We start from the raw sequence: 24,795 nt of genomic DNA on the forward strand, positions 1-24,795 counted from the left end.
TTGTTATCGTCTAATAAATAAGTCTCTCAATTAGTTAAAAATCACCGAATGTACTGATATTAACTAAAAAATCAAAAACAAAAATCTATGTTACCCCTTTATTAATTTCTTTATTGATGTATTGCAGGTAAAATAATTTTTTTTATAATCAAACGATTCTTATACGTTTCACGTATTAATGAATGTGATGATGTATATAATCACTGTTATAAGGATAGTTTAGTCGAAAATAAATTATTTGGCCTGTAACAAGTCAATCGATAATAAATATTAATTTTTATTTAATTTTTTATTAATATTAACAAATTCAATGAATATTTTACGAATTGAGAAATTTAATTGTTAGACAAAAATAAATTTCAGGGGTATTATGAGTATTTTTTCAAACCACATGAAATTTATGTGTAATTACTCCAAACATCATGAGATGAGAGAGTAATTATTCCTAATTTATAAAATACTTAGAATACTTTTTTTATTATATTACTTTCTACAGAATTAAAAAATATTTAAGATATATATATATAAGATAATACATATGTAAGATAAAAATGAATGAAGAAGGAAAAAAGACTACCAAAATGTACTTAAAAAATCATGATGGGTATAGAAGTAAACAATAATTATTTAACTTTAAAAACTTAACATATAATAAATTAAAAATACCAATAAAGTGCTCTTTAATTACAATAGGACATCTTACATCATTTATAAGTAGAGGGGTCAAAAAATTTGAACAATTATGATTATATAAATTGCCACAACTCATGAGCATGTCGTGGAGTATATTTTTGCGAGCCGATCTGCGATGCTATCGACTTCCCGATAGCAAAAGGTGATTTTCACAGAGATGAAGTCATTCAAGTTATGCCATGAGTCTTGTAGGAGCTGGGTACGTAAGTGTCTTGGGGGGTTTTTCCTTCCACCTTCACAAGTGAATAAAAAAAGACGAGTTAGATTCAATATATAGATATGAAATATGAAAAATTAAAATTATATTGAAAAATATACATTGTTAAGTTGTTTAATAATTTATATTTGTACGATCGAGGGAGGTCGTCGTACAAATATACATGTTGGCATGAAGGGGAAGCTGAGCGGACTAGGAATGTGGTGGAAGGTTTGAAGGCCATTGTGGTGTTGTGGGGAAAGACGAGGATGGAGAAGAAGGGAATGAGGGAGAGGTCCAGAGAAGCCATTTTATTCTCCTCCAACTTCATTATGTTTAAAATGCTTTGATATGACAGTTTATTAATTGTTACATATAAATTTTATAATATTTGTGAAAATAAAAAATCATGATCTTAAAATATTTTAGACTTTTGTAAATAGATGACAATGAAAATAGGATCCAGAACTGGTATACATGCTCAACATATGTTTTTTATTAGAAAAGTATTCTGACATATTTGCAAATGAGCGAAACAACTATATCCTTATTTTTAAAAAAGGGTGAATAGCAATTTATCCCCCTGTGATATTAAAAATGAGCACATTACCCTCATGTAAAAAAAATATAGCAATTTACTTCCGTATAATTTTTTTAAAAAAAAATATAGGGAGGTAAAATGTTGTATTTTAAAAAATACAAGAAGGTAAATTGCTATTTATTTTTTTATAAAAGGGTAATTTGCTCATTTGCAATATCACAAGGGAGTTGCTTGTATTTTGCCATTTAAAAAATGTGTTGATGGTCTTCGAAAATAAATTAAATGAAGTGGTTGTTTTCAATTTATATAGTCGGATCCTTCATAATATTACATAGGTCGTATATGAATGTTTGTTATTTTTTCATGGTCAAAGTGAAATAACATAATATACAGGGTTAATTACACTTGGACTTCCTCTAAAAATATAATTTTTTTTTTTTTATCAAAATTTCACATACACACTCTCCTAAAAATTCACTGTTTATACCTTATCTATTTCCATTAGGGTTTGCGCGAAAAATGATAACGTTATCAAGAAAATTGTATAATTTTCAATTTTACCCCTCATTTAACATTTTGAAATAATAATTTGTATTTATAAGGAAAAGATATAATAATGTTAATCCCACTCATACATATATATATATTATTTATCCCTTTATAAGTACAAAATATACTCTAAAATGTTAAATGGGAGGTAAAATTAAAATTTTATGTATTTTTTTTTTTTTGTAATATTAGCATTTTATGTCCAAATCTTACGAAAATGGATCAGGTGCAAATGAATTTTTTTTGAAGAGGATGTAAGTGTAATTTTAAACTTTTTTGAGTGACAGTGTAATTTTGCATTTTCATACAAATAAATAAAAAATGACAACTATTTATTTTAACATAAGAAGTGAAATAACACTCTTTAAAAGTTTTATCACGTCACAAATAAGTTTGACAATTTCATTTACTGTTAGAATGAAGGATTTGATATCCTTTATATTATCCAAACAAATTTAAAGGATTTGTTATTAAGGATTTGAAATCTATAATTTTAAATTATTCAATCCAAACGCAATTTTAGATCCTCATTGGGTCTTTCGATTCGATCAAATAAAAAGCTCGAAATGCATCATATTCTAGAAGTCAAAACTATATGAATGAATAAATTTTAAATCATTAAGGGATTCACGATTCTCTCAAATAAAGTAATATAATTCAATGGTTATCAAACAAACTACAGTATTTTTTTATAATTCAAGTTGCAATAAACTTTAGAGCATAAATAATTTTGCATTGAACAACATCCTACCTCTTTAAAAATGAATAATATAGAGTATCAATTGCAAGTACAATTTAACACCATCTAACTTTTATAACACTGCTGAGTAATTACTTAGAGAATATCTCTTTCTTCCTGATGGTTATGCAAATAATAGCTGGCATGTACAAATCCATCCTAGGATAGACTAATAATTATATTACGCATTAATTAGGATTAAAGTGAGTTAAATACAAAAGGACAATATAAATAATTAAATCATAAATTTTTTACCCAAGTTTTGTTTATCACGTGAAAATGAATTAAACATAATTAACATCCTTGAATTATAACAACATCAAAATATATTTACAGATCTTCATCATGTTATAAGCTTATTTCGTTTTAGCCATAACTTCAAGTCATACAGCTCAAACGATGGTTAATGATATTGCTACAACAATTTTTGTGAAATCTAAAATGTCATTCAACTGGTAAATAATACTAACTTATTCAATTTTTTAAAATTTACACTAACTGATAGATTAAATTTTTTTACCTTTTTTTTCCCCCTTCTTTTAATATAATGCATTGATTTATATAATTTGCTCGTATTTATAATATATTTTAAAGCGTGAAATATTATTTCTTACATACATACATGAATGACGTGCCACAACGACTAGTACAAAAAAGAAAGACCCTCAATATTCATAAACGATGGTTAATGACATTGTTGCATTATTTTTTTGTGAAGCAAAAAACCCTTTCAACAGATATGATAACTACCATATTTAATTTTTTAAAATATACATTACTTGATAAATTAGTTTTTTTCTTTTTTTAAATATAATATATTGATTATTTATTTTATTCTTATACATAATATTTTAAAGTTTCAAAGATTTTTATTATAGAAATGACGTGCCACAATAACTAGTAAAGATAAAAAAGAAAGACCCTTTACAATTATAAATTACGGTTAATGACATTATTGGGCTAATTTTATGTGAAGTAAAAAAAACATAAGATAACTAATTTATTTAAAATTAATTTAAAAGTAATTGATAAATTGATCTTATTTTCTAGAGTTAATATAATGTATTAATTTAGATATTTTATTTTTATTTATAATATATTTTAAAATATAAAAAATTATATGCAAGCAGGAATATCACGTCACGACGTACGGCTAGCACTGTAAAGAAAAGTTTCATCTTTTGGGAAGAGGAAACCAAACATTGCCGTGGGCTTAAGAGGTTATTGGACATGCCGAGAGCAACAGGCCTAGATTCAAATAGTGGTCAGGCCCAAAAAAGGAATTGTAACCAACCCAAAATTTCAATACCAACAGCCCGTAAACATCTGACGCGGATCCACCGGGTCAAACCCGTGCGCGCTTAAACCCTCAAAAACCTACCTTCTATGTTCTCCGCCCACTCCTCCGCTTTCTCTCTCTGATGCTGCTCTTCTCCTCCTCCACAAATCTCTTTGTCAAAATACCGAATTTTTTTTCAGAAATTGAGTAAAGAGAAATGTTAAAAGTCCACAGAATCAGCTCGGTGGAGTGGAATCCATCAGCAGTTGTGGCCCTAGCCACAAGCGCTGACAGCTCACAGGTCGCCGCCGCCCGCGCTGATGGCTCGCTCGAGATTTGGCTCGTTTCTCCCGGCTCCGTCGGCTGGCACCGTCAGCTCGTACGCCGCACCATACTCTCCTTTTCATATTTCAATTTTAAGCTTAAAGAAACCTTTGATTTTCTTTAGAAACATTAGAGGATCTTAATTTTTTGTTTGGGGTTTTACGTGTAGACGATACATGGAGACCCTAATTCGAGAGTGTCTTCACTGGTGTGGTGTCGGTCGGGGCCGAGAGGAGGGCCGTTGGGCCGACTGTTGTCTTCCAGCATCGACGGGTCGGTTTCAGAGTGGGATTTGTTCGATTTGAGACAAAAGGTTAACCATCGCTCTACGCAATGCGACTAGTTTGTTAGTTCGTTTTTTTTTTGTTCTGTATTATATAGTCTATGCTCATTTAAAAATTCTGCCGCTGTAATGGTGTTTAGGAACTTAATGTAAAGGTGGATACAATTTGATGGAAGTAGAAATGTGATGTTGGAAATATTTTTTTTATTAATATCTGATACTATGGTCAAATGCATTTTATCTTACATGATGCCGTCAATATGATTATCATCTTCCCGAGAGAGCAAAGACTATAAAGTGGAAGTATATAGGGCCTTCCCAATAAGCTGCAAACCAACTCAGCTTGCTTTAATTCTTCAAAGTTTTGTCCTTTACTATCAGTGGACTTGTTATGTGCAGCTGATAAAAAATGTATTATTTATTTATACTCTATTGTAATATGGAAATGCACATATATTATAATTATTGGAGAGTAATCATATGAAGATTTTTTGTGGTCAATTGGTTCATATCAGAAGCTTCTATTGAGTTGTTGATGGCTATTGATTTTGTTGCTGTGTTTTATTGCAGAAGGTTCTGGATTCCATTGGCATCTCAATATGGCAGATTGCTGCAGAACCATTTAATGATTTGCTGCTCGATGTTAAGCAGGAAATCAAGTCTTATGAGAATGGTCATGCTAATCCTTCTTTCACTAGTGGTGTAAATGAAGGGGAGAATAGTGAAAGTGAAGATGAAGACAATGATAAAAATGCAGTTGAAATTCTTGATCATAATGATGCCAAGAATACACGACTAGCACTTGCTTGCGATGATGGCTGTGTGCGAATCTATGGTGTGTCTGATGCAGAAAAACTTACTTACATCAGAACGCTGCCAAGGGTCAGTGGTGAGAAATCTGCCCTGTATAATTGAATATCATTTTCCTGTTCTTGTTTGAGGTTTACATTAATGTTTTTTGTTATTTGCAGGACGTACACTAAGTGTAACCTGGAGTTCAGATGCAACTAGAATTTATTCAGGGAGTAGTGATGGGTATGCTAGTGTTGTTTATATCTTGTGGATGGTGGTAAATGAGACCGTTAATTTATTTTTTATTGTTTAGTTTTCTGAGACTTTTTCTTTGATAGGTTTATAAGGTGTTGGGATGTGAAGTTAGCTCATGAGATATATCGAATAACTGTTGGACTTGGAGGTCTGCGGAGTGGAAGTGATCTTTGCATATGGTCATTACTTGCATTGAGGTATGCGTTCGATTAAATTAGTTCATTTTCCTTACAGTCTCGTGGGTTTGTTATTGTCTGCAAAATGGAGTTGGATTACTGATGCTTCTTTTTCCCACGTTTGTTGGTTTCAGATGTGGAACCATTGTTAGCGGGGACAGTTCTGGTAGTGTGCAGTTCTGGGATGATAAGTTCGGAACTCTTCTTCAGGCACATTCCTATCACAAGGGTGATGTGAATGCGTTATCTGCTGCTCCTAGCCACAACAGAGTTTTTTCTGCTGGTTCTGACGGTCAGGTACATTCATGTTTTGTTATCTTTATGTGGTTATGATGTGTATTAGTTGTGTTCTCAATGACACCCTTCTCATCATAGTTGAAAATTTAGTCATGAGGTCAAGGCTTTTCCCATGAAAATCACTTAATGGATTTTCAATCTTAATAGTTTGTTGAGGGTTGTTATGCTTGGATTTGTTTCAGCCATTTTTTTCTTTTTATCTGGTTCTTGGTGCTGTTTTAGAATAGGGTTGATCTTCTTATTTCCTCCTCTGATGCTGTTTTAGAGCAGTGGTGGTTGGATACGTTAAAAGACCTTTGACTCTTCAATCAATTATATGAAAATGGACAGTTTTGGTTATACTAAGATGATTTTGTATGGTTGATAATTTAGGTTATAATCTCAAAATGATTTTGAGTATCTTGCTTTTTCTTCTGCGAGTTTGTTAATGTATGTAACTGTAACTGCTTTTTTTTTTGTAGGTCATACTGTATAAACTTTCCAGTGAGTCAGTTGGTTCTAGGGACAGGAAGTTTGTTCCTGAAGTGATCAAGAAATGGATTTATGTTGGCTATGTAAGAGCGCATACACATGATGTGAGGGCATTGACCATAGCTGTACCTATCAGCCATGAAGGTAGGTTTGTGCTTTGTCCATTTGATATTGCTGGTATTATCAATTTGAATGCCTTTTTGTTTACCTGTCTTCTTTTATTCTCTCGGTTTCTGTGATCCAACTAATTTGTTCTCTTTGATCGATAGATTTGCCGCCTGATGAAAAGGTGAAGAGGTCACGTGGCCCAGAGAAGCCCCTTGACTTCAGTTACCATAAGTGGGCTCATTTGGGGGTGCCCATGCTTATCTCAGCTGGCGATGACACTAAACTTTTTGCGTATTCTGTAAAGGAGTTTACCAAGTTTTCTCCACATGATATATGCCCTGCACCACAGAGAATGCCCATGCAACTTGTGCTGAAAACAGTTTTCAACCAGACGCCTTTGCTTTTGATCCAGGCTGCACACTCGTTAGACATCTATTGTGTGCGTTTGAAAAATGGTATGGTATCTGATACAAGTCCTGGCCCATCTGGTGGGCTCGCCAGCACCGATTTAGTGGCACGAGTTAAATGCAAAGCTTCTCGGAAGATCATATGCAGTACAATTTCTTCGTCGGGTACATCATTTGCCTACTCTGACCATGTGAAACCCAATTTATTTGAGTTGAAGAGAAATAAATCAGGCAAGAGCCTGTGGACTGTTAACAAAAGGCAGCTCCCTAAGGAATTACCGTTTGCCCATTACATGGTTTTTAGCTCTGATTCTTCACGGTTGCTATTAGCTGGGCATGACAGAAGGATATATGTATGTATTATCTTCCTTCTTGTTTCCACAATTGATATGCGATGTGTTTTATTATTTCTGCATTGTGGTGGCATGATATGTGGTCATTTGGCAACAACCCATTTGAGAGGGATGACTGCCACCCAGTTGTGGAAGGATAAATCTACATTGGAAATGCTTTGATTGTAATGAATTGCACCCTTATATTATTGTGGGCCGGTTATGCAGAAACGAGATCTGGTATGTCCATTTGAGCCGCAGGTGCTATTAAACTAACCTAATGGGATGACACCAGACGTTTAGGATACCTTTGTTTAGGGGATTATTCTATGAGGACTTTATTGAAGACACATATGCTCAGAATTCTTAAAAAAAGTAACTTTCCTCATGATGTGCTTGTGGCTTTCATATATTTTTTGATCTATTATGGGGCCTTGTGGCCAATAGCCAAAAAAAAAAAAAAAGAAGAAAAAAAAAGCTAAACTGAGCATTCACCAAGTTTGACTGTAGAGATGAAATGTATGATTTGATGCCTCACACATCGTTGCCCTTTTTGACATTTAATAGGACTTGCATACTGTGTCTGTATTGATATCATGGATTGCCATTTCTTTCTTTTCTTTTTGTTTGTATTTTAACTCATCCTTCTCCAGTACCTTATCTAATTTGGGGAACTTCTTATATTGTTCCAGGTGGTAGATGTTGGGAGTGCTGAGCTAGTTCATGCTTTCACTCCTTGTCGCAAAGATGGAGGTGAGAGTCTGCCGCCTAGTGAACCTCCCATTACAAAAATGTTCACCAGTACTGATGGCCAGTGGTTAGCTGCGATCAACTGTTTTGGAGATGTGTATATTTTCAATCTTGAGACCCTAAGGTATGTCATATATGAGCTTTCATGTTTTTGGTTGAATACTGAAAATTCAATATTATTAGTTCTGCTCGCTAGTACTGGAATAGAATAAAAAGTTTATTAAATCCTGTTTCATGTTTTGGTTCTAAAAAATTAAGTGAATTTATACTTGATGGTGTAAGTAGTCATTTCTTCAAATATTTAGTTCTTGGAAGATTGATATTGTTTCCATTTCCTTGCTTTGAGGAAGGGCCTACTAGATCAGAAAGCTAAAATGTTTAAGCATATCAAGCTACTGTATGGTTTTTTCACAGGGTTAATTCTTTTGGAGGTGCATGTATAGAGATACAGTGCTACTTCTATGGTGATTTTTGGATAGTATGGAGTTATATCTAGGTTAGTAAACTGAAAAGGAAAAAAGAACACAAGAAAAATGTGGTTCGGTCATTTGACCCACGTTCACAGACAAATACCAAAGGGTTAAATCAGATTATACTCTCATTAAGGTTACACTATGTTAATGGCCTATTTATATATGTGAAACATGCATGGATAAAATCAAATGGGTGGAATTCATATCACAACAGATGATATGATACTCAATCTTACAAATTTAATTTGATTAGATTAGATTCTTTATTGTCTTAACAAAATCTGGTTTGATTTCTAAGAGAAGTATCGTGACGAAACTTCAAAACCCAGTTTTTCGATTGGTATATTCCCTTGGAGTCCTTGATGTAATATAATTATTTTTTGCTGCAGGCAACACTGGTTCATATCAAGATTGGATGGAGCCTCTGTTACTGCTGGTGGTTTTACTCCTCAAAATAGCAATATTCTCATCATCTGCACCTCTTCAAATCAGGTGTATGCATTAGATGTGGAGGCCAAACAGTTGGGAGAGTGGTCCATGCGTCATACGTTTTCTCTACCCAGAAGATATCAGGAGTTTCCTGGAGAAGTGATTGGTCTTTCATTCCAGCCGTCTTCTAGTTCATCTTCTGTCATTGTCTACAGTCCCAGGTAAGTTCATACTCCATGACAGCATATATGTTTGTCATACAATCTTTGAGTAGTTTTCATTGTTTTTATATCTCCTTTTGCATGCATGACCTTGGGCAAGATTTATCTATCAATTTCCTTTGTTTGACCTCTTTTGTTTAAGGAACAGTAATCGCTCATCTATACTAGTCACAGTATACGGATACATGTTTTGTCATGTCATTCTGACTTTCTATGTCACAAATGGAAAATATGGAGGGCATGGAGTCCAATGCTGGACTTCATCCTAGACTCCAAAATTCATGTTCATATATTTAGGGCGTGGAAAATAAGCTACTTAGTGCATCTCGTATGTTCAGCAATCTGTTTTTGAAGTATATAATCCTCAATCATAAGTTAGGATTTTTTATATTTCCTAGTTTGATATTACTTGTGTTTAAGCTAGTTTTTTTCCAATGTTTCTCGCCCCTACTAACAATATGGAAGTAGTAAAAGACATGATGACTTTGCTTAGTACCCAAAGAAATTACATACAACTGATCCAATCTGTGGAGAAAGCTCATATTTTAGTCTTTTAGGTTGATGGATAAGAGATGCTTCATGTACAAGTACAAACTTTCATGTTAAAGTTAATATACCATAGAGGACAGCATACAATGTTAATGTCCTCAGTTTCTTTCAAATGAACCATGCGAAGGACTTTGGAAAAATCCACTCTCAGGTGGCATACATTTTTTTGGTGTGATGAGCTATGGTAGATTTTCGCTGTCTCGGACAGTCTCATGTTGACTTTTCATCTTTGTAGAAGATTGAAGCAAATACAATTTCTCTGAAATGCTGCCATGTGCATTCTTAGTCTTTCCTTGGACTTTTAGTGCATCTTATATATCCATAACTAAAACTGACGTCATATGATGCTCCAGGGCAATGTGCATGATCGATTTTGGGATGCCTGTTGATAGAGACGATGACACTGACGTGGCAAATGGTCAGGGATTAACAAGAAAGTTACACAGCAATGGAGCACTAAAACGTAAACTGCATGGATTAGAGTCTAAACTCAATGGTAGAAGGAACTTTGATTTTTGTGCATTCAGAGATCCTGTTTTATTTGTCGAACATCTTTCTAAAAGTTCTCTTCTGGTCATAGACAAACCATGGCTACAAGTTGTTGACACTTTTGATGCCCAGCCTGTTCATAGACACATTTTTGGGACATAATACTCTTGTTAAAGGTGGGCCTTTAATGCCTATTAGGCTGGAAGGTTACAAATGTTGCCTTCAATCATTTTTGCCCTTGCTTCTCTTTGTGCTCATTTGGGTTGTGGGGTGGGGTGGGGAGGGTGGTCTGTCTTCACCATGTTGTGCAATGTACCCTTTAGATAGTTCTGTTAACAAATGATAGTAATTTAATTTTTAATACAATTTTCAATTTTCATTACTTACATATTTCAACAGTTTATTTTGGAATGCTCAGTTTCATTTATTTGTTGGAACCTGTGTGATGTTCCTTTCCTGGTGTACTCGTAAGAAATTTTCATATCCTCCTTTGAAAGCTTGTCTTTGAATATCGATGATTAAAGGTTTTATTTTTTGATAAATGAGTGAATTGTGTACATTAAAATAAAATGTGGTTGAAAGATTCCTTTTCCTTGGGATCTTTAAACTCCGGCGGATGATATTTGGTTTTGTTTGGGTGCGCGCAAGTTGCCTTTGATGCTCATCTTTTCTAAACTACTTTATCAACTTTCCAAGCGCCCCCCCCCCCCCAACCCGGCCCTCTCTTTGTTTCCATTGTTGCTAGTCTCATAATGGTCATCTATTCATGTGTTACAAAAATCAAAAAGTGATTAAAGACTTTATAATAAATACTTCGTATTCATATTTTATTCACTGAAGTTGATTGTTCTTTTTTGGTTTGAAAGAGACGAGTCCAGTGAATTATGTGACGATATTTGTCAATAATTAGTGAGAAATATAATATCAATTGTTTTAATTGTTTGAGAGTGTGCACACGTGGATGCTTATCCGTTAGATCATGCAATTAGTTGCTCGATGGATTCTTTGTGTATATTTATTGAATTTGTGCGTGGTGTGGCTACATGTAGTGCACGTGTGTACATCCATGATTTTATTCAATAATTGATGATGCTTTATTGTAGAGAAAAGAATAATTGGGGGCAATCGCGAGGCCCAAGTCTTGCCCTTTCTTTTTTTTAACATAATGTGGACAAATATTTGTATCAACATGGGACGAACATTTGACTAGGAAGCAATAAAGCAATCAATGAAAAACAACCCTCACAAACTATGCTACATGTAGTTGAGTACAGCACAGACTAATAAAAACCCAGTTACTCCCAAACATCTAGGCACATGTGCACTTACTATTATATACACACTCTTAAGTTGAAAACAAATCTTTTGGGCGCTTTTCACCTATTACATCTATTTGGCTAGAAAAGAGAAAAAAATTGAGACAAAATGCTTTTTGGGTCTTTTTATAATATTTCTATTTTCTTCTTTAAATTTTTATATCTTTGGTGGTATGTAAATTTTGTCGGAAGCTGATGGAGGATTGGACAAAAGAGGAATTTCTTAAATAATTTTCTCCGTTAGTGGTAGTTATATAATCAATCCATTAATCCATCATTTCATTTTATTGATTGAGAAGCACCAACCACATTAACTGATGGGTGAGAGGAAGAGTTCACCTCATCACGTAAATGTCACTGAAACAACTAAACTTTGAGAAAGGCCTACCAATACCAAAGAGAAAATGAGAAGAGTAGATTTTAGAAGCTAGTGGAACTGTAATTTGATTATTATTTTTTCCTCCCAAAATACATTTATACCCATATAAGAAACCAATTATAGTACTTTTTGATAAATTTTGATATTGCCCATCAATTCAAATGAGTTTCCAGATACGTGTTCTATTTGATTCAACACTGAATTAACTCACTACCGATAATATTGTTTGTCAATTATTAGAGTACCATGAAATGAGGGGGGAAGGGAAGATTGTTAGGGCCAAGAACACAGCTGGGAGGCCTTGTCCTTTTCCAAAAATCTCTGTCATTCCCCAAGATATGGGTTTCAAAATTCTGAGGATGGCAAAAGCTTTAATACACATTTGGAGGAATTCCATCCCAACAAATTCAATAATTGCATGAATTATATTTATGGGGATCACAAATTTAGTATGTAGCTGTCATAAGTGGTGGGATGTCCCTTTTGGGCTTTTTGATTTGTAATTGAGAAAAATAGGGTTTATTGCCACCAATTTTTCATCATTAGATACTGTCCCCTTTAAGTTTAAGATCAGATTTTATTACCAGATTACTCACTTAGTCCACTTCAACTGGTTCTCAGCTAGGCTGGCAATCCCTGGAGTAGAACTATGTGGCCACTCATTTCCTCCCTCTCATATTTTTGTGTCTATTTGTGGCTTAAACACCATTATTATAAGTGGTATGTTCCTAATACACTGCTAAAATTGTTAGTTTAAGGCATTTGTTTCTATCTAATTCTGTCTCTTGATGATTCTTGGATTGATCGAATCTGTTGATTTGAGTAAGAATTTTACGTAAAATTTTCAGTTTTGAACACAGATAGATGCAGTTCAGCAGTTGAGGTTCATCTATGTTAGAGCAGGAGGGCTTAATGCAAGAAAACTTGAGAAAAGAACAAAAACCAAAAAAAATGGTTTATTGTTTTCTAATGATTTCTTAACTTAATTTTTACATTTATGATCCCAAGTTGTTCCCTACTGCATGGACAGGAACAAGTAACAGGTAGAAAAAGATTAAACAAATAGATGAAAAAGAGATACAACAAACAAAGATGTCTGAAATTCAACTCCCATCCCCTTTTACTTTTGGAATCCCATCTCTTGAGCAAACTGCAGCACAACAGACAGAAAATATACTCCTCCCCACTTCTCACTGCCTCTTTCTCCCCAGCAAACTGCCTGACAATCCGAACAACGTCGGTAGGAAGAGCCAAATTAGGCCTTGAAAGCATTATACTTACAATTCACAACTTGCAATCATCACAGAAGAACTCACTCACCTGATTTCCCTTTTGCAGAAGATTTGAAGAAGCCTAAATGCTTTTTTGATCTAGATTCACTCTGTACGATATAATAATCATGTCAGCAATCAGGACAGAATGATAGGATCAAAATGTATGAACCAAAAAGCAAGAATCTAGCACCTCAAAATGTGCAGAAGAAAAGCCTTCTTGCTGCACTGAGTAATGACTACCAGAAGGAGGTACATTGCCCTGAAATCCAACAACCGACACAAAAATCAATGACAATTTCAGACAAAAGGAGCAAAGCACAATGTTGTTGTCCTTTTCTTGAACTTGCCTGGGAGAAATGATAGACTGGAGAGCTAGCAGTATCATCAAGGCACAAATTCTGCTGCTTCATGGTTCTTGTCTCTTTACTTTTACTTTTCTGCTTGGTTTTCTTCTTATCTTCAGAACCTGGAGGTGAGTAGCCATAATACTGCGTGTCGACACCGCAGTTTCCGTACTCGTGGAAGTGTGGAGGCCCTGATGATGCATCTGAGACCATGGACAGATCTTCATCTTCTTCATCCTCATAATTCACATACACTCCTTTCTCTTCATAGTTCTGAACATAAGCTCTGCTGTATGGATCAGTGGAGTTGGAGTGTTGATCCAAATACATAGTCCAACCCGATTCGCATCCGCTGCTGCATTCAGAAGTTGACATGTTCATCATCTATCTATGTATGAGGCTTTTGCAATTTGAGTTTGAATTCTTGTATTCTTGCAGTGTATGCAAAGATGCAATAATAATTGTGAAGTGAGAAGAGTGATATATGGACTGTTTTCCTCTTGTTTGTGTCTATTTATAACAAGAGAAAGATGAAGAGGTGAAGGGATATGAGACCAAATAAATCACACTCAAATCCTAGACTCTTTTTTGTCCTTGGCTCTATCCCTTTGCCCAATATTATATCTCTCTTTCCAGAAGAATCAAACTTGCCAGTTGTCTTGCTCATTGGAGGGGTGTGGGGGGTGGGGGTGGGGAGGGTTGGCCATTGACAATTGATAGTGAATATGGGAAGAGCTAATATTTGTTTGTCCACAAAGTTAACTCTCAGTTTCTCACAGAGAGGATTAGAAAGGTGCAGCTCCCATTGCTACCAGGTAGGCCTATTTTGGCCTTAGAGAAACTAGTTAACATCCCCCACATCACCAAATTTTTGCCTCACATAAAAATTGCAAGCGAGAAGGCGTTTTTTAAGCTTTACATTATTCTTGTGACAAAACTCATCCTTCATTCTTATAGTCACGTTACATTTCAAATTTTCCTAAAAAGTAAAGACCAGATAGCTAGCAGGAATATGCAGTGTAATTTTTTTGGAATTGAAACAACCTTTACTAATATATATCGAAACGTTAAAAGGGTTTATTTTTTGAACTTTACATGATGGTCTTACTTTCAAACAACATAAACTAATGTTCTTGGGATTGCTTTTGCAAAAGAGATAAAGAGCTGCTTGGCGTGCTGCTGCTGGTCAGCTTCATGCTCAGCATCAACTCACATAAAGTGCTTAGGTTGTCTCTAAATATTACAACGTAATTTGATCCTCAGATTTCTTGCTGCTTCATTGGCTATTAAAACCACTTTTTTCCTAACCTTTTTTTGACTTTGTTTCACTTCATAAAGGTGAACATAAAAAGGACAGTCCTCGTCTTCATGACCATCTATCGCTTGTCTTATTTTCTTCATTTGAATAGTTTATTGGCATGCAATAAACCTATTCAAACAATATTAATGACAACGATTAGTAATAATTGATTATATATTATTTTTTTCTTTTTTCTTTTTTTTTGAAATTATAATCACCTCCTTCATATTCTTGAAAATAAAATTTTAATAATAAAATAAATAATTACAAAAACACTCTCGAGAGTTCATTGTAATTAACCAAAAGAGGTTACCTTATGTTGAAGGGTTATGGCAATGGATGTCAAAATGGAATTAATGCAGCATTGGCCCATGGAAAGTAAGAGAAAGGGCAAAGCCAGCTGAGACTAAAGGGTACATATGATTCACAGGCCCATCATGTGCTTCTGCTAACATGCACAGATAGGTTATGATAGATACACTAGTACTTGCTAACTCAACACCACTAGAGCTGCATTTACCCCCACATAAAATATAGCTCCCTTATATGCAAGAAAAATGTGTTTTTAGCATCTTATATTATTAATTAATTACATAACATCATCTACACTTTTTATTAAAGTTTGAATCTCCAGATCGAGGTTTGTGATGACCTGATAATTCTTGTTGGTGGGTTCCACTTAGTATTCTTGAGTTGGATGATGGGATCGGCCTGCAACATAGAGTTAGATTTGTCGTGCCCTCAACAAAGATCTTTTGATGACAACACCAGTATTAGTTCAAAGTTATAAGGGTTGCAGAGCTTAGTGTCAATGTAATAAACACATACATGTGTAATAGAGCCCCATCTAGTAAACATGATCAAGAAGTTATCGAAATGTATTTATAGAGGCTTATATGTTAGACTCCATACTCCATATAGCTGTTGGATGGGTTGAGGATCCACAACTCATAATTCGGGTCACCGGGTTAGCTACTAAAAAAAATGCGAATTTATGTCTTGTTTTGGTAATTTCATATTTTCGGAGGGCAATTTGGTCCTTTCAATACTTTATACTGTTTGAACCTCTATTAGTACGATACATACAACTAAAAAATAAAAAATAATCTCGAGAACTGACAAGAACATACCTCTGTTCCTACCTTATTTCCGACAACGACCACTTCAAATTCATCACTCGAGAATTCTGAGGCACCAAATCGTACTGAAATCTTTTCCCGCGAGCAATTAAAAGTCTAATATTTGAACTTGAATTTGGTTGTGAATTAATGAGAATATAGAGTTTGCCAGCTTTGATTGACAATGGCTCTAAGTTGAAGATATAGTAGCAGTATGGGGGTGCACAGAAAGGTGCTTATGGTCCCTTGCAAATTGTAAGGTCAAATGCTACACAAAATCAGCCCTTTTCAGAAGTTTGAAATCTTTCCATAAGTTTCCAATCACAACAGGACATTTCTTTCTTTTCCATCTTTTTCTTACATCAGTGGAGTCACAAACAAACATGCAAGCAAAACAAGTCGACATCAATTTGACCCTATCTTCTCTACCATCTGTCCTCTTTTTTTATAATATTCTGAAAAATTTATCTAACTCTTTCTCAAAAAATCAGTGAAGTTGATCTCTGCCGAAGATCTGACCCTTCATTCATTGCATATTTTTACATTTATCTTGTGAAATTTGTGCTACCTTAAGTCTCAAATGAGTACATTTTGACATCATACCATATTTTCTTTTTTCAGTTCCCAAGGATGTTATACCGTGTGGAAATTTACTTCTTTGTTCTTGCTTTTATTTTCTTATTTTCAACTATATGCATCTCTATACAACTTGTAATTATCCTAGAATTGGCTGCTCCATTTATCTTGAAATAAAAATCCCATGTGATTTTTTTGTACGTTTTAGAATAAAATTTATTTTCAAAAATACCTCATCATTTAAAGTTCGTCGTTTGACACCATTCACTTTCAAGCACCGTTTTCCTGACCGATAGTATAGAATTATGCAAAACACTTTACTTTTTTTCAACTCTTGTCTACAAGTGAAACTGGATAAATTGATTCAAAATGGAGGGAGTATAAGATTTAAAACCTCAAAACACTGAAAAGCTTCACCAATAAAAACTTATAAAATCGTAACGCTGAAATTATCAAATCGGTCAGAAACATCGGGTCTTGTAAGATTAATAATGCCTCGCGGAATATTACAAGCCAAAAACAATCACATATTATGCGTGCAAGTCTATCAAAAGGCTAATTAATCAACATATACAACAAGATGAGTAATATAAAGTCCAATGTCAACAATTCTTGGGTGATGAAGATCTCAAATCAACTTACACAATCACAAACACTTGGTGTGCACCAAACTTCTCTAACCACTTTCACTGGATAGAAGAGTGAATTTTTTCCAATAGCTCAATAATGCAAAGGCATCTGAACAATAAATGTTGTGAGTGGACCTAACACAAACACACCACACAAAACTCAAAAAAGAGGACTATCATTCTCAGATTTGACAGCCAATTTGCATCCATACACAGAAAAAAAAAAAATTGTATTTCCACTTATATATATAGATATATATAAATTACTTGTCGTGTCACGCCGCCTATATATACATATAAATAAATACTTTTTTATATTTTAAAATATACTATAAATAAAAATAAAATATATTAATTGACCAATTATGTTAATATAAAATTCTAAAAATTGAATAAATCAGCTATCTTATCAATTTAATTTTTTTAAAATTATAAAAAATTAATACAATAATGTCAAATTGCCATTTTATATTTATAGTATCTTTTTTTTAAAAAAAAAAAATAAAATTGTGTGAGGTGTGAAGCTGAAGCAGAAGCATGACCCACTCAATTTCAAACTGACAACACTGAAATGTAAGGTTAGCTAATTCTATCTATTTTATATGACTGTACTGTTCTCCCTATTTCTTGGCCCTTTTGATGCTAACATTTTCTCATCTTATGCCACATTATTTCAAACACCATAACATGTATTTATATGTTTGCGTTCGTGGGGTTACAGTCATCAAATCCAAGAATATTTGACTCCACAACTGTTCCAGTTTCCTTACTTCAACTAAGCATCATCTCTTTATTTTTATTTCACTAAAGAAAATAATAATTTTTTTTACGGTTTAAAAATCATGACAAATTAATATTATTTATCATGCAAACCAATACGATACGATAACATAAGTTCTAATCGGCATTTATCATGATTTTTTATTCTTAAAAAAATCAATTGTCATCGTTTTAGTTGTAGCAATGTTTTTGTCTCATTGCAGAAATAGCGGCACAAGTTTCAAAAATTTCCTGCTTACACCTGACCACATTTTATTAGAGTTTCAACGAAAAATGCCGACCTTAACAAAAAATTTACATAAATTTTTAATTTTACTCCTTATTAACATTTTTATGTAATATTTTTTAAATATTTATTCTTTGTTTATAGAAGGGATAATTATATAATTTAATATACGTGGAGGAGAATCTTAGATGCTGTTTAATTTATTTTTTAAAAATGATTTAATGAAAAAAAAAAAAAGAATTGTTGAAATGACTGGTAATTGATTTTGTGGTGTGGTGTGAACATTATTAATGTAGGTGTTTGTCCTGTACGAGTGTGAAATGCCAATTCGTCTTTTAGGTGAGTGTGAGTGACCACTCCTTTTTTTTATTTTTTAATTTTATTTTTATTTAATTATGAATAATAATAGTTGGGCGAGTTTGTTGTCTTTTTGTTGGCCAGAATATGAAACTTCATAATTTTAGAGGACATGGGTTCAGATTTTAATATATGTGGGAGATATTGTTCTTCTGTATAGAATGCATTCTTTTAATTTTATTTATCATTTATTTGAAATTTTATTACAATTAAAAGTATTAATATTTGACCAGAATGATTAAAATTGAATTAATTTTGCAGAGATAAATATAAAAAAGAATTGAAAGTGTTTGGGAATTTTGAATTAAAAAAAAAATGGGAAATGTGTTGAGGTCACGTGGAGGAGCGGGTAAGGGGCTTTTGGGGAATAGGTTTAGTCAAAGTGCCACACGTGTGCTGTTGCCATCCATGTGCTTACCATTTTTGTCCCCTTCCCCTACCCCTTTCTACCTTCCTCATTCAATTATTATTTTTATTTTTTGAGGCACGTTCTATACATATCATATATAATTATAGTCCAAATGAGATTAATTAATTATATATAATCTACTTTAGAATAAAGTATTTGATTATTTATTTTGCATTTTATTAGCATAATATCAAATGGGATTAAATTAATTATACATTACATCTGTGCTCATAGCTAAAATAAAAAATAATACCAAACATCATTTTTTTTTCTCTTTTCTTCTTTTTAAGTTAATAATTAAAATTTATTACATACAAATAATGTGTATTTATTAACTGATCTATAAATACATAAATAAATATTTATAAACTATTATTCAGTAACTTTCTAATATTTTTTTCTTTCACTTAGCAGTTTTTTTATCAATTACAAATAATTTTTCAGCAATTTTTTCTTACTTATCTTATCAATTTCTCATCAATTAAAAGTAATTTTTAAAAATTTGTGAATGTATTAAAAGACAGACCAATAGAGATTAAAGCTTGGTTAATAGTATAGATTGTGATTCCAATATAAACTCTTCACTGATAAATGCCAAACACAAATTAAATGAATTTCAAAAAATTGGTAGAAGCTGACCCTTTCTTTTACTTTATTTTTTCTTTTGTAATTTAGAAATATTTCTTTAATGAATTACAATTTTAAAGAAATATTTCTTTAATGAACCTGCAAAGAAGGCGTTGACATTCCGATGCCAAGTTAGTATTGAATTTGAAATTAAATAAAGCCAAAAAGTGAACAAATGTGATTGAAAATTGAAATATGATGAATAAAATTGGTGAAAAGATCAAGAACACGTGATAATATATTTAGAGAGAGCTTAAGGGATAGTTTAAAGAGGAAGAGAGGTGTTTAGAGAGTGGATCCATAGCTAGGAGTGCTTTAGTAGGAGTACTATTTGTCTTGGAAGACCCTTTACCTGTGAGGAGTCCCAACTGTTGGGAGATCCTCCTTGCTCACGTTGGTTTCCTAGGGCTAATATAGTCCAAGGTGGTTATTGACACTTGGGTTGATGAGGTGCCATGTGGAAGAACGGACTGCCACGTGTGTGTGCTTTTCTGACCAAATGATTTGTCAAGCTTTACACATAGTTCGAGTCGGGGGATGTCTTGGTCCTCCTCTTGAGCTACTTGAGCTGTTTGGACCTGCTTAATTAGACTGCAGACTGGGCCATCCTTGGCTTTCTAAGAGCGTTATGAGCATGAGATGTTCTGAACCTTTTAGAGGATACAATAAGCCTATTGTTTTTTCTTTTTTAGTGTCACTTAGGCTAACTTATTTTTAAGCACGTTAAGTTGTTAGTCAATTTTATAAATTTATTTGCTACTGAAATTTGCTAATCGCCATGTTGTAATTAATTTATTAAAAAATAATTTTATATTATTAAATAGCTGTTCCTATTAAATATAAATACCCCTAAAAGAAAAAAAAGATGCACGGGTCCTTGTCTTTTGTACATAACGGAGAACAACTCAGCTGGGCCTTAGGTCGATAGGAATGCATTTACTACATTATGTTCTTCCTTTTTTTCAAAACAAAATAAATTATTTCAGTTACATAATAAAATTTAATTCTCCTTTTTTGAGGATCAATTTTGCAGAGCAGTCAAACAGCTTTCGTAGCTCAGTTGGTTAGAGCACCCGTTTAGTAAGCGGGAGGTCTTGAGTTCGACTCTCAACGAAAGCAAAATGTACTATTTTCTTATCCATCACTCAACGAGAGAACATTTTGTTAAGCAGTGGCGTAATGAAGCAGAAAGTTTAGCAGTAGGAATCTGACGCCGGAATTCACCCACGCATCATTACTCATCAAGCCTTTCTTCTGCCCCAGCCTTCCTCGGTTCCATCAACCAGCAGCAGCGCCTCCCCCAGAAGAGCAGCTCAGCAGCCCGCATTATTACGCCCTTCAACTGCCGAAGTTGTCACCATATTTAGTTCCAAACTTGCAACAAGTAGTCTTAGTTGTGGAACCACGTACCAGAACTTGTGTACTTAACGTCGCAAAGCTCTTCGTACCACTGGTTTTTGTTGCTAACTGCTACCAACATTGCAACTCAAAATTTTTAGTGCTCATGTAATTATAAATAACTCATTATTGTTTGAAAATTCACTATTATTTTTTAAATATTATCGATCGGCAAACAACTAGTGCAATCCGTAGTTTTTATTTATTTTTTTGTAGTAAACTAATCAAAATGTTCTTGCGGATTGCGAATTATAATTTTACTTTTTTTTAGAAAAATATTTCAAAATTTTTTAGGGACTAAGTGGATAATTTTTTAACAATGTTCCATCTACCTCGTCTATTTTTTTTACAACTTTTTATTTTTTTAAAAAAAATTATATAATTTCATCAAATATCAAGAGATATATTAATAATTTTTCAAATAAATGAATAAATATTCATAATTTTATCAAATCTTAAAGAGCTGATCGTATTTTTCCCTATTTCATATTATAAGAGCAATTGGTGCTAGACAAACCAATTGAATAATCTCTAAATTAGAGTGTAGAACTTAGGGGAAGCAACGGAGTGGATTTGGAGTGAATTTGTCCAAGAATTTACGACCCGACCTGTTAACAAAATCTTCGATCCGAACTCAAACTCGCCTCAGACCCGAAATCCTAAATTAGACTCGATGGACCCGATAATATTTTACTATAACTTTATAAATATAAGTCAATAATATTATTAAAAGATTAATATTCTTTTATCAATATAAGTTCATATTTTAGGCATTAAAATATAAAGAATTTAGAATATGTGTTACTTATATAAATATTACAACATCTATAAATTATTTATAATCATCATTTTAATTTATAAAAATATTAAGTGTATATATTATATGTAAGTATAAATAAAAAATATATTATAAATATACATACAATAAACCAAAAGAAAATATAACTGGGGCAAGTGGGTGGTGAGCCCGTAACCATGTCCAAATCACTAAAATCTTAGTCCGACTCCAGATCCGTTCAAGACTTCAAAATAAATTCGAATCTAATTCAGACCATTGCCAATCTAAATCACTAGAACTCCAACATTTCAACAAATTTTCTACTTCCTATGTTTTTGTAGGTAATTAATGTGTACAAGTGTTACTTGCCCTTTTTTTTTTTTCGATTTAATTTATTATGTTATTCAAATATTAAAGTCAATCATAATTTCAAATGGGTTAAAACATAAATAATAAAGATTTATGAAATCGAATTAATGGATAAATGTTTGTAATTAAAAAAAAAAAGTGACTGTTTTTTCTTACTAAAATCAAGTGCAGAGAAGCATTATGTCAGTGAAGCTTCCGATTGGAGTTAATAATCATATTGATATTATTCAAAATGCAATACGTTTTGGCATTGATTTAAAAGAGGCATGGTCTGGAACTGCGATTGGTCGCCAAAGTAGGCGCGCTTTACAGTGGTTAGCACTTTAAGACAAAAACGTATTTGCAGGTCAAGCGACACGCGTAACTCACCACTCATCACTGTAATCTCCCACTGCTATTTATTTTTCTTCCAAATTTAAAATAAACTAAATTGATTTCCAAACTCATCCGTTACTCCTCGAGAATTCTACTCTATGGTGAGTCCATGAACACCAGATGCAATGACTGTGCCTGATGCTTGTGAAGAGTTGGGATTTCAACTCTCAATTATTACTTCCCTTGAAAATTCAGCTTCTTTTATAATATTAACTTTTTAAACAGAAATAATGTTAGGATAGATAACTTTATACTCATTATAAAAGAAATTATGATCAAAGAACTAAATATTATTAAATTTATAGATGTATATATGTTTTAATTTTTTTAAAAAATAAAATTTACAAAAATATAATTAATGGGGATATGTCAATCCTAACAGTGAAAAGATCAAAATAGCCCCCTCAATAATGTCAAAAGACTCTTATAGGATAAGGATCTAAATGATTTTTTTTTTCGGTCAGGACGCACCAAACTAATTTGCCATTGGCCTAAAACCAAGACCATTGATCATCTTGTATGTGAAATCTCGAGATCACACCATGTGGATCTATACAAATACGGACAGTTCGTCTTATATAAGTAACTTTCCATTTATTTTGGATCACAGGACGTTATTAACATTGCAACAAAATTTTATCACATTGTCTTAAATCTCGCTTGAACAAGTACATCAAAGGGCTTTTGTAGCGAGCCTAACTCATATTTTTGAACTATATCTCATTCGAACTATTCTCGAGACGACTTAGATGTGGATCAATACTACTTTTAAATGTATTATAAAATCAAACTATTTATTAAAATTATATCATCATTTAGTGTATAAGAATATTATATTTATGCTTTTCTATATGAGTACCATCCAATATATACGTGTCTATGTTATATCATATATGTATAATAATATAAGTGGTGTACGAGATTAGACTAGTGGTGTACAGTACGAATAGAGTACATCCGTTTAGAAAAAAATTTATTCAAATTAGGATTGATTGAATCAAATTAAATATAAAATAAGTATATCATATTTACTGTTTAATTAATTTTAGCTCTTAACTGTATATTAATTATGATAAATATATTATAATTAGTATATAATTAATTTAAATTCAATCTCCGCACTAAAATTTCCCCATAATAGTAATAGTAATAGTAATAGAGAAGACAAAAGAAGCGGTGGTGACGGAGCAAAGTGGAAAAGAGAGGAAAGGTGTTTGGATACAGTACAAAGTACAAACCTAGGTAATGTACAAGGAATAATAAGAGGCGGGTGTGGGTGTGGGTGAGCCAAAGAAATCAGTGATAGGTGTAGGCATGCATGCACCCCAACTCCACACGCGTTGCTGCACCACAGGGCCCCTTGACTCCTCTGCTCAGATTAGCGCCCACCGCCCGATTGGTAATTGCCCTCCCTCTCAACAAATCACATTCACACAACTCCTTCACTCTCCTTCTCCACAAATCAAAACACTCCACGTACCATCCTTTCCTCGCTTACGCTCTACGAGGACTGGGCCTACACCTCCCCCCCTAATTACTTCATTTATTTAGGAAATTAATATGATTTTCTTGATCACGAATATTGAGTTATATAGACTAAAATTTGATTTTTCTTGAATGGATATTATATAACTAATAAGGATATATTAATTATTACCCCAATTTTTGTAAAGGTGTTCATTTTATATTTTGTAGTATAATTTTTTAAAATATAGATTAATTTTGAATCTTTTACTAATATAAATTCACGTTATCTATATTTATTAGATGTACTAAAAAATTTAGTCAACATTTATAGTATGATTTTATTGATATTATTAGAAACATATATAGATTACAGTCTTCAAATTATAAAGCATCGTAATGTAGATTAAGTATTTATAATTAATATTTAAGTGTATTATTATTAACTTTACAAGAAAAGAAAAAAAAAATAATATATAGCCTAATCAAATAATAATGGATCAACCAAAAAGAAGTAAAAAAAGAAAAGAAAAAAAAAAGGGTTAAGTGTAAGCATGCATGTTGGTTCAAAACTTGTTGAAATCCCACATGTCCCCGTCTCTTACTTCCTCAAACACGTACCCCACCCTACTCCTCCAAGTGTCACTTCACCTTGTCATATCCCTTTATGTTGCCGCCTTCTCATTCGCCCTATTCCCTCTTATAACCCCCCACCCCCCCCAA

The 24,795-nt window shown here is 33.0% G+C and overlaps 2 protein-coding genes and 1 non-coding gene across 4 annotated transcripts; 2 read left to right on the forward strand and 1 right to left on the reverse strand.

Annotated features, from left to right (window-relative positions):
• The first annotated feature begins 4,096 nt into the window (after nucleotides 1-4,096).
• Nucleotides 4,097-10,719, forward strand: LOC105159093 (WD repeat-containing protein PCN). Of its 2 annotated transcripts, none has more exons than XM_020692664.2 (11): nucleotides 4,097-4,376; nucleotides 4,491-4,634; nucleotides 5,178-5,493; nucleotides 5,576-5,639; nucleotides 5,735-5,848; nucleotides 5,962-6,124; nucleotides 6,586-6,739; nucleotides 6,865-7,463; nucleotides 8,135-8,316; nucleotides 9,055-9,315; nucleotides 10,218-10,719. In XM_020692664.2, exons 1-11 carry the CDS (start codon nucleotides 4,215-4,217, stop codon nucleotides 10,513-10,515), a joined length of 2,457 nt encoding a protein of 818 aa, XP_020548323.2. In that variant the 5' UTR covers nucleotides 4,097-4,214; the 3' UTR covers nucleotides 10,516-10,719. The 2 variants fall into 2 exon arrangements, with proteins under 2 accessions (XP_020548323.2, XP_011074343.2); XM_011076041.3 differs by having other exon boundaries at nucleotides 4,098-4,376; nucleotides 5,175-5,493.
• A 2,253-nt stretch (nucleotides 10,720-12,972) lies between these two features.
• Nucleotides 12,973-14,504, reverse strand: LOC105159095 (protein SOB FIVE-LIKE 5). Its single transcript, XM_011076042.3, has 4 exons — nucleotides 13,670-14,504; nucleotides 13,513-13,581; nucleotides 13,369-13,429; nucleotides 12,973-13,267 (listed from the first exon to the last, which is right to left on the reverse strand). Exons 1-4 carry the CDS (start codon nucleotides 14,048-14,050, stop codon nucleotides 13,239-13,241), a joined length of 540 nt encoding a protein of 179 aa, XP_011074344.2. The 5' UTR covers nucleotides 14,051-14,504; the 3' UTR covers nucleotides 12,973-13,238.
• A 6,229-nt stretch (nucleotides 14,505-20,733) lies between these two features.
• TRNAT-AGU (transfer RNA threonine (anticodon AGU)) lies at nucleotides 20,734-20,807 on the forward strand. Its single transcript has one exon. It is a non-coding gene; the product is annotated as a tRNA-Thr (tRNA).
• Nucleotides 20,808-24,795: the final 3,988 nt, after the last annotated feature.

Source organism: Sesamum indicum, linkage group LG3 (genome assembly GCF_026168435.1).
Source record: "Sesamum indicum cultivar Baizhima isolate 11 linkage group LG3, ASM2616843v1, whole genome shotgun sequence".
NCBI classification, from domain to species: domain Eukaryota; kingdom Viridiplantae; phylum Streptophyta; class Magnoliopsida; order Lamiales; family Pedaliaceae; genus Sesamum; species Sesamum indicum.

Coding starts and splice junctions, on each gene's coding strand:
- LOC105159093 (XM_011076041.3), top strand. CDS start 4,215: ATGTTAAAAGTCCACAGAATCAGCTCGGTGGAGTGGAATCCATCAGCA. Junction 5,640..5,734: donor TATTCAGGGAGTAGTGATGG/GTATGCTAGTGT, acceptor TTTCTTTGATAG/GTTTATAAGGTGTTGGGATG. Junction 6,125..6,585: donor CTGCTGGTTCTGACGGTCAG/GTACATTCATGT, acceptor TTTTTTTTGTAG/GTCATACTGTATAAACTTTC.
- LOC105159095 (XM_011076042.3), bottom strand. CDS start 14,050: ATGATGAACATGTCAACTTCTGAATGCAGCAGCGGATGCGAATCGGGT. Junction 13,430..13,512: donor TTTCTTCTGCACATTTTGAG/GTGCTAGATTCT, acceptor TATATCGTACAG/AGTGAATCTAGATCAAAAAA. Junction 13,268..13,368: donor TTCTGCAAAAGGGAAATCAG/GTGAGTGAGTTC, acceptor TCGGATTGTCAG/GCAGTTTGCTGGGGAGAAAG.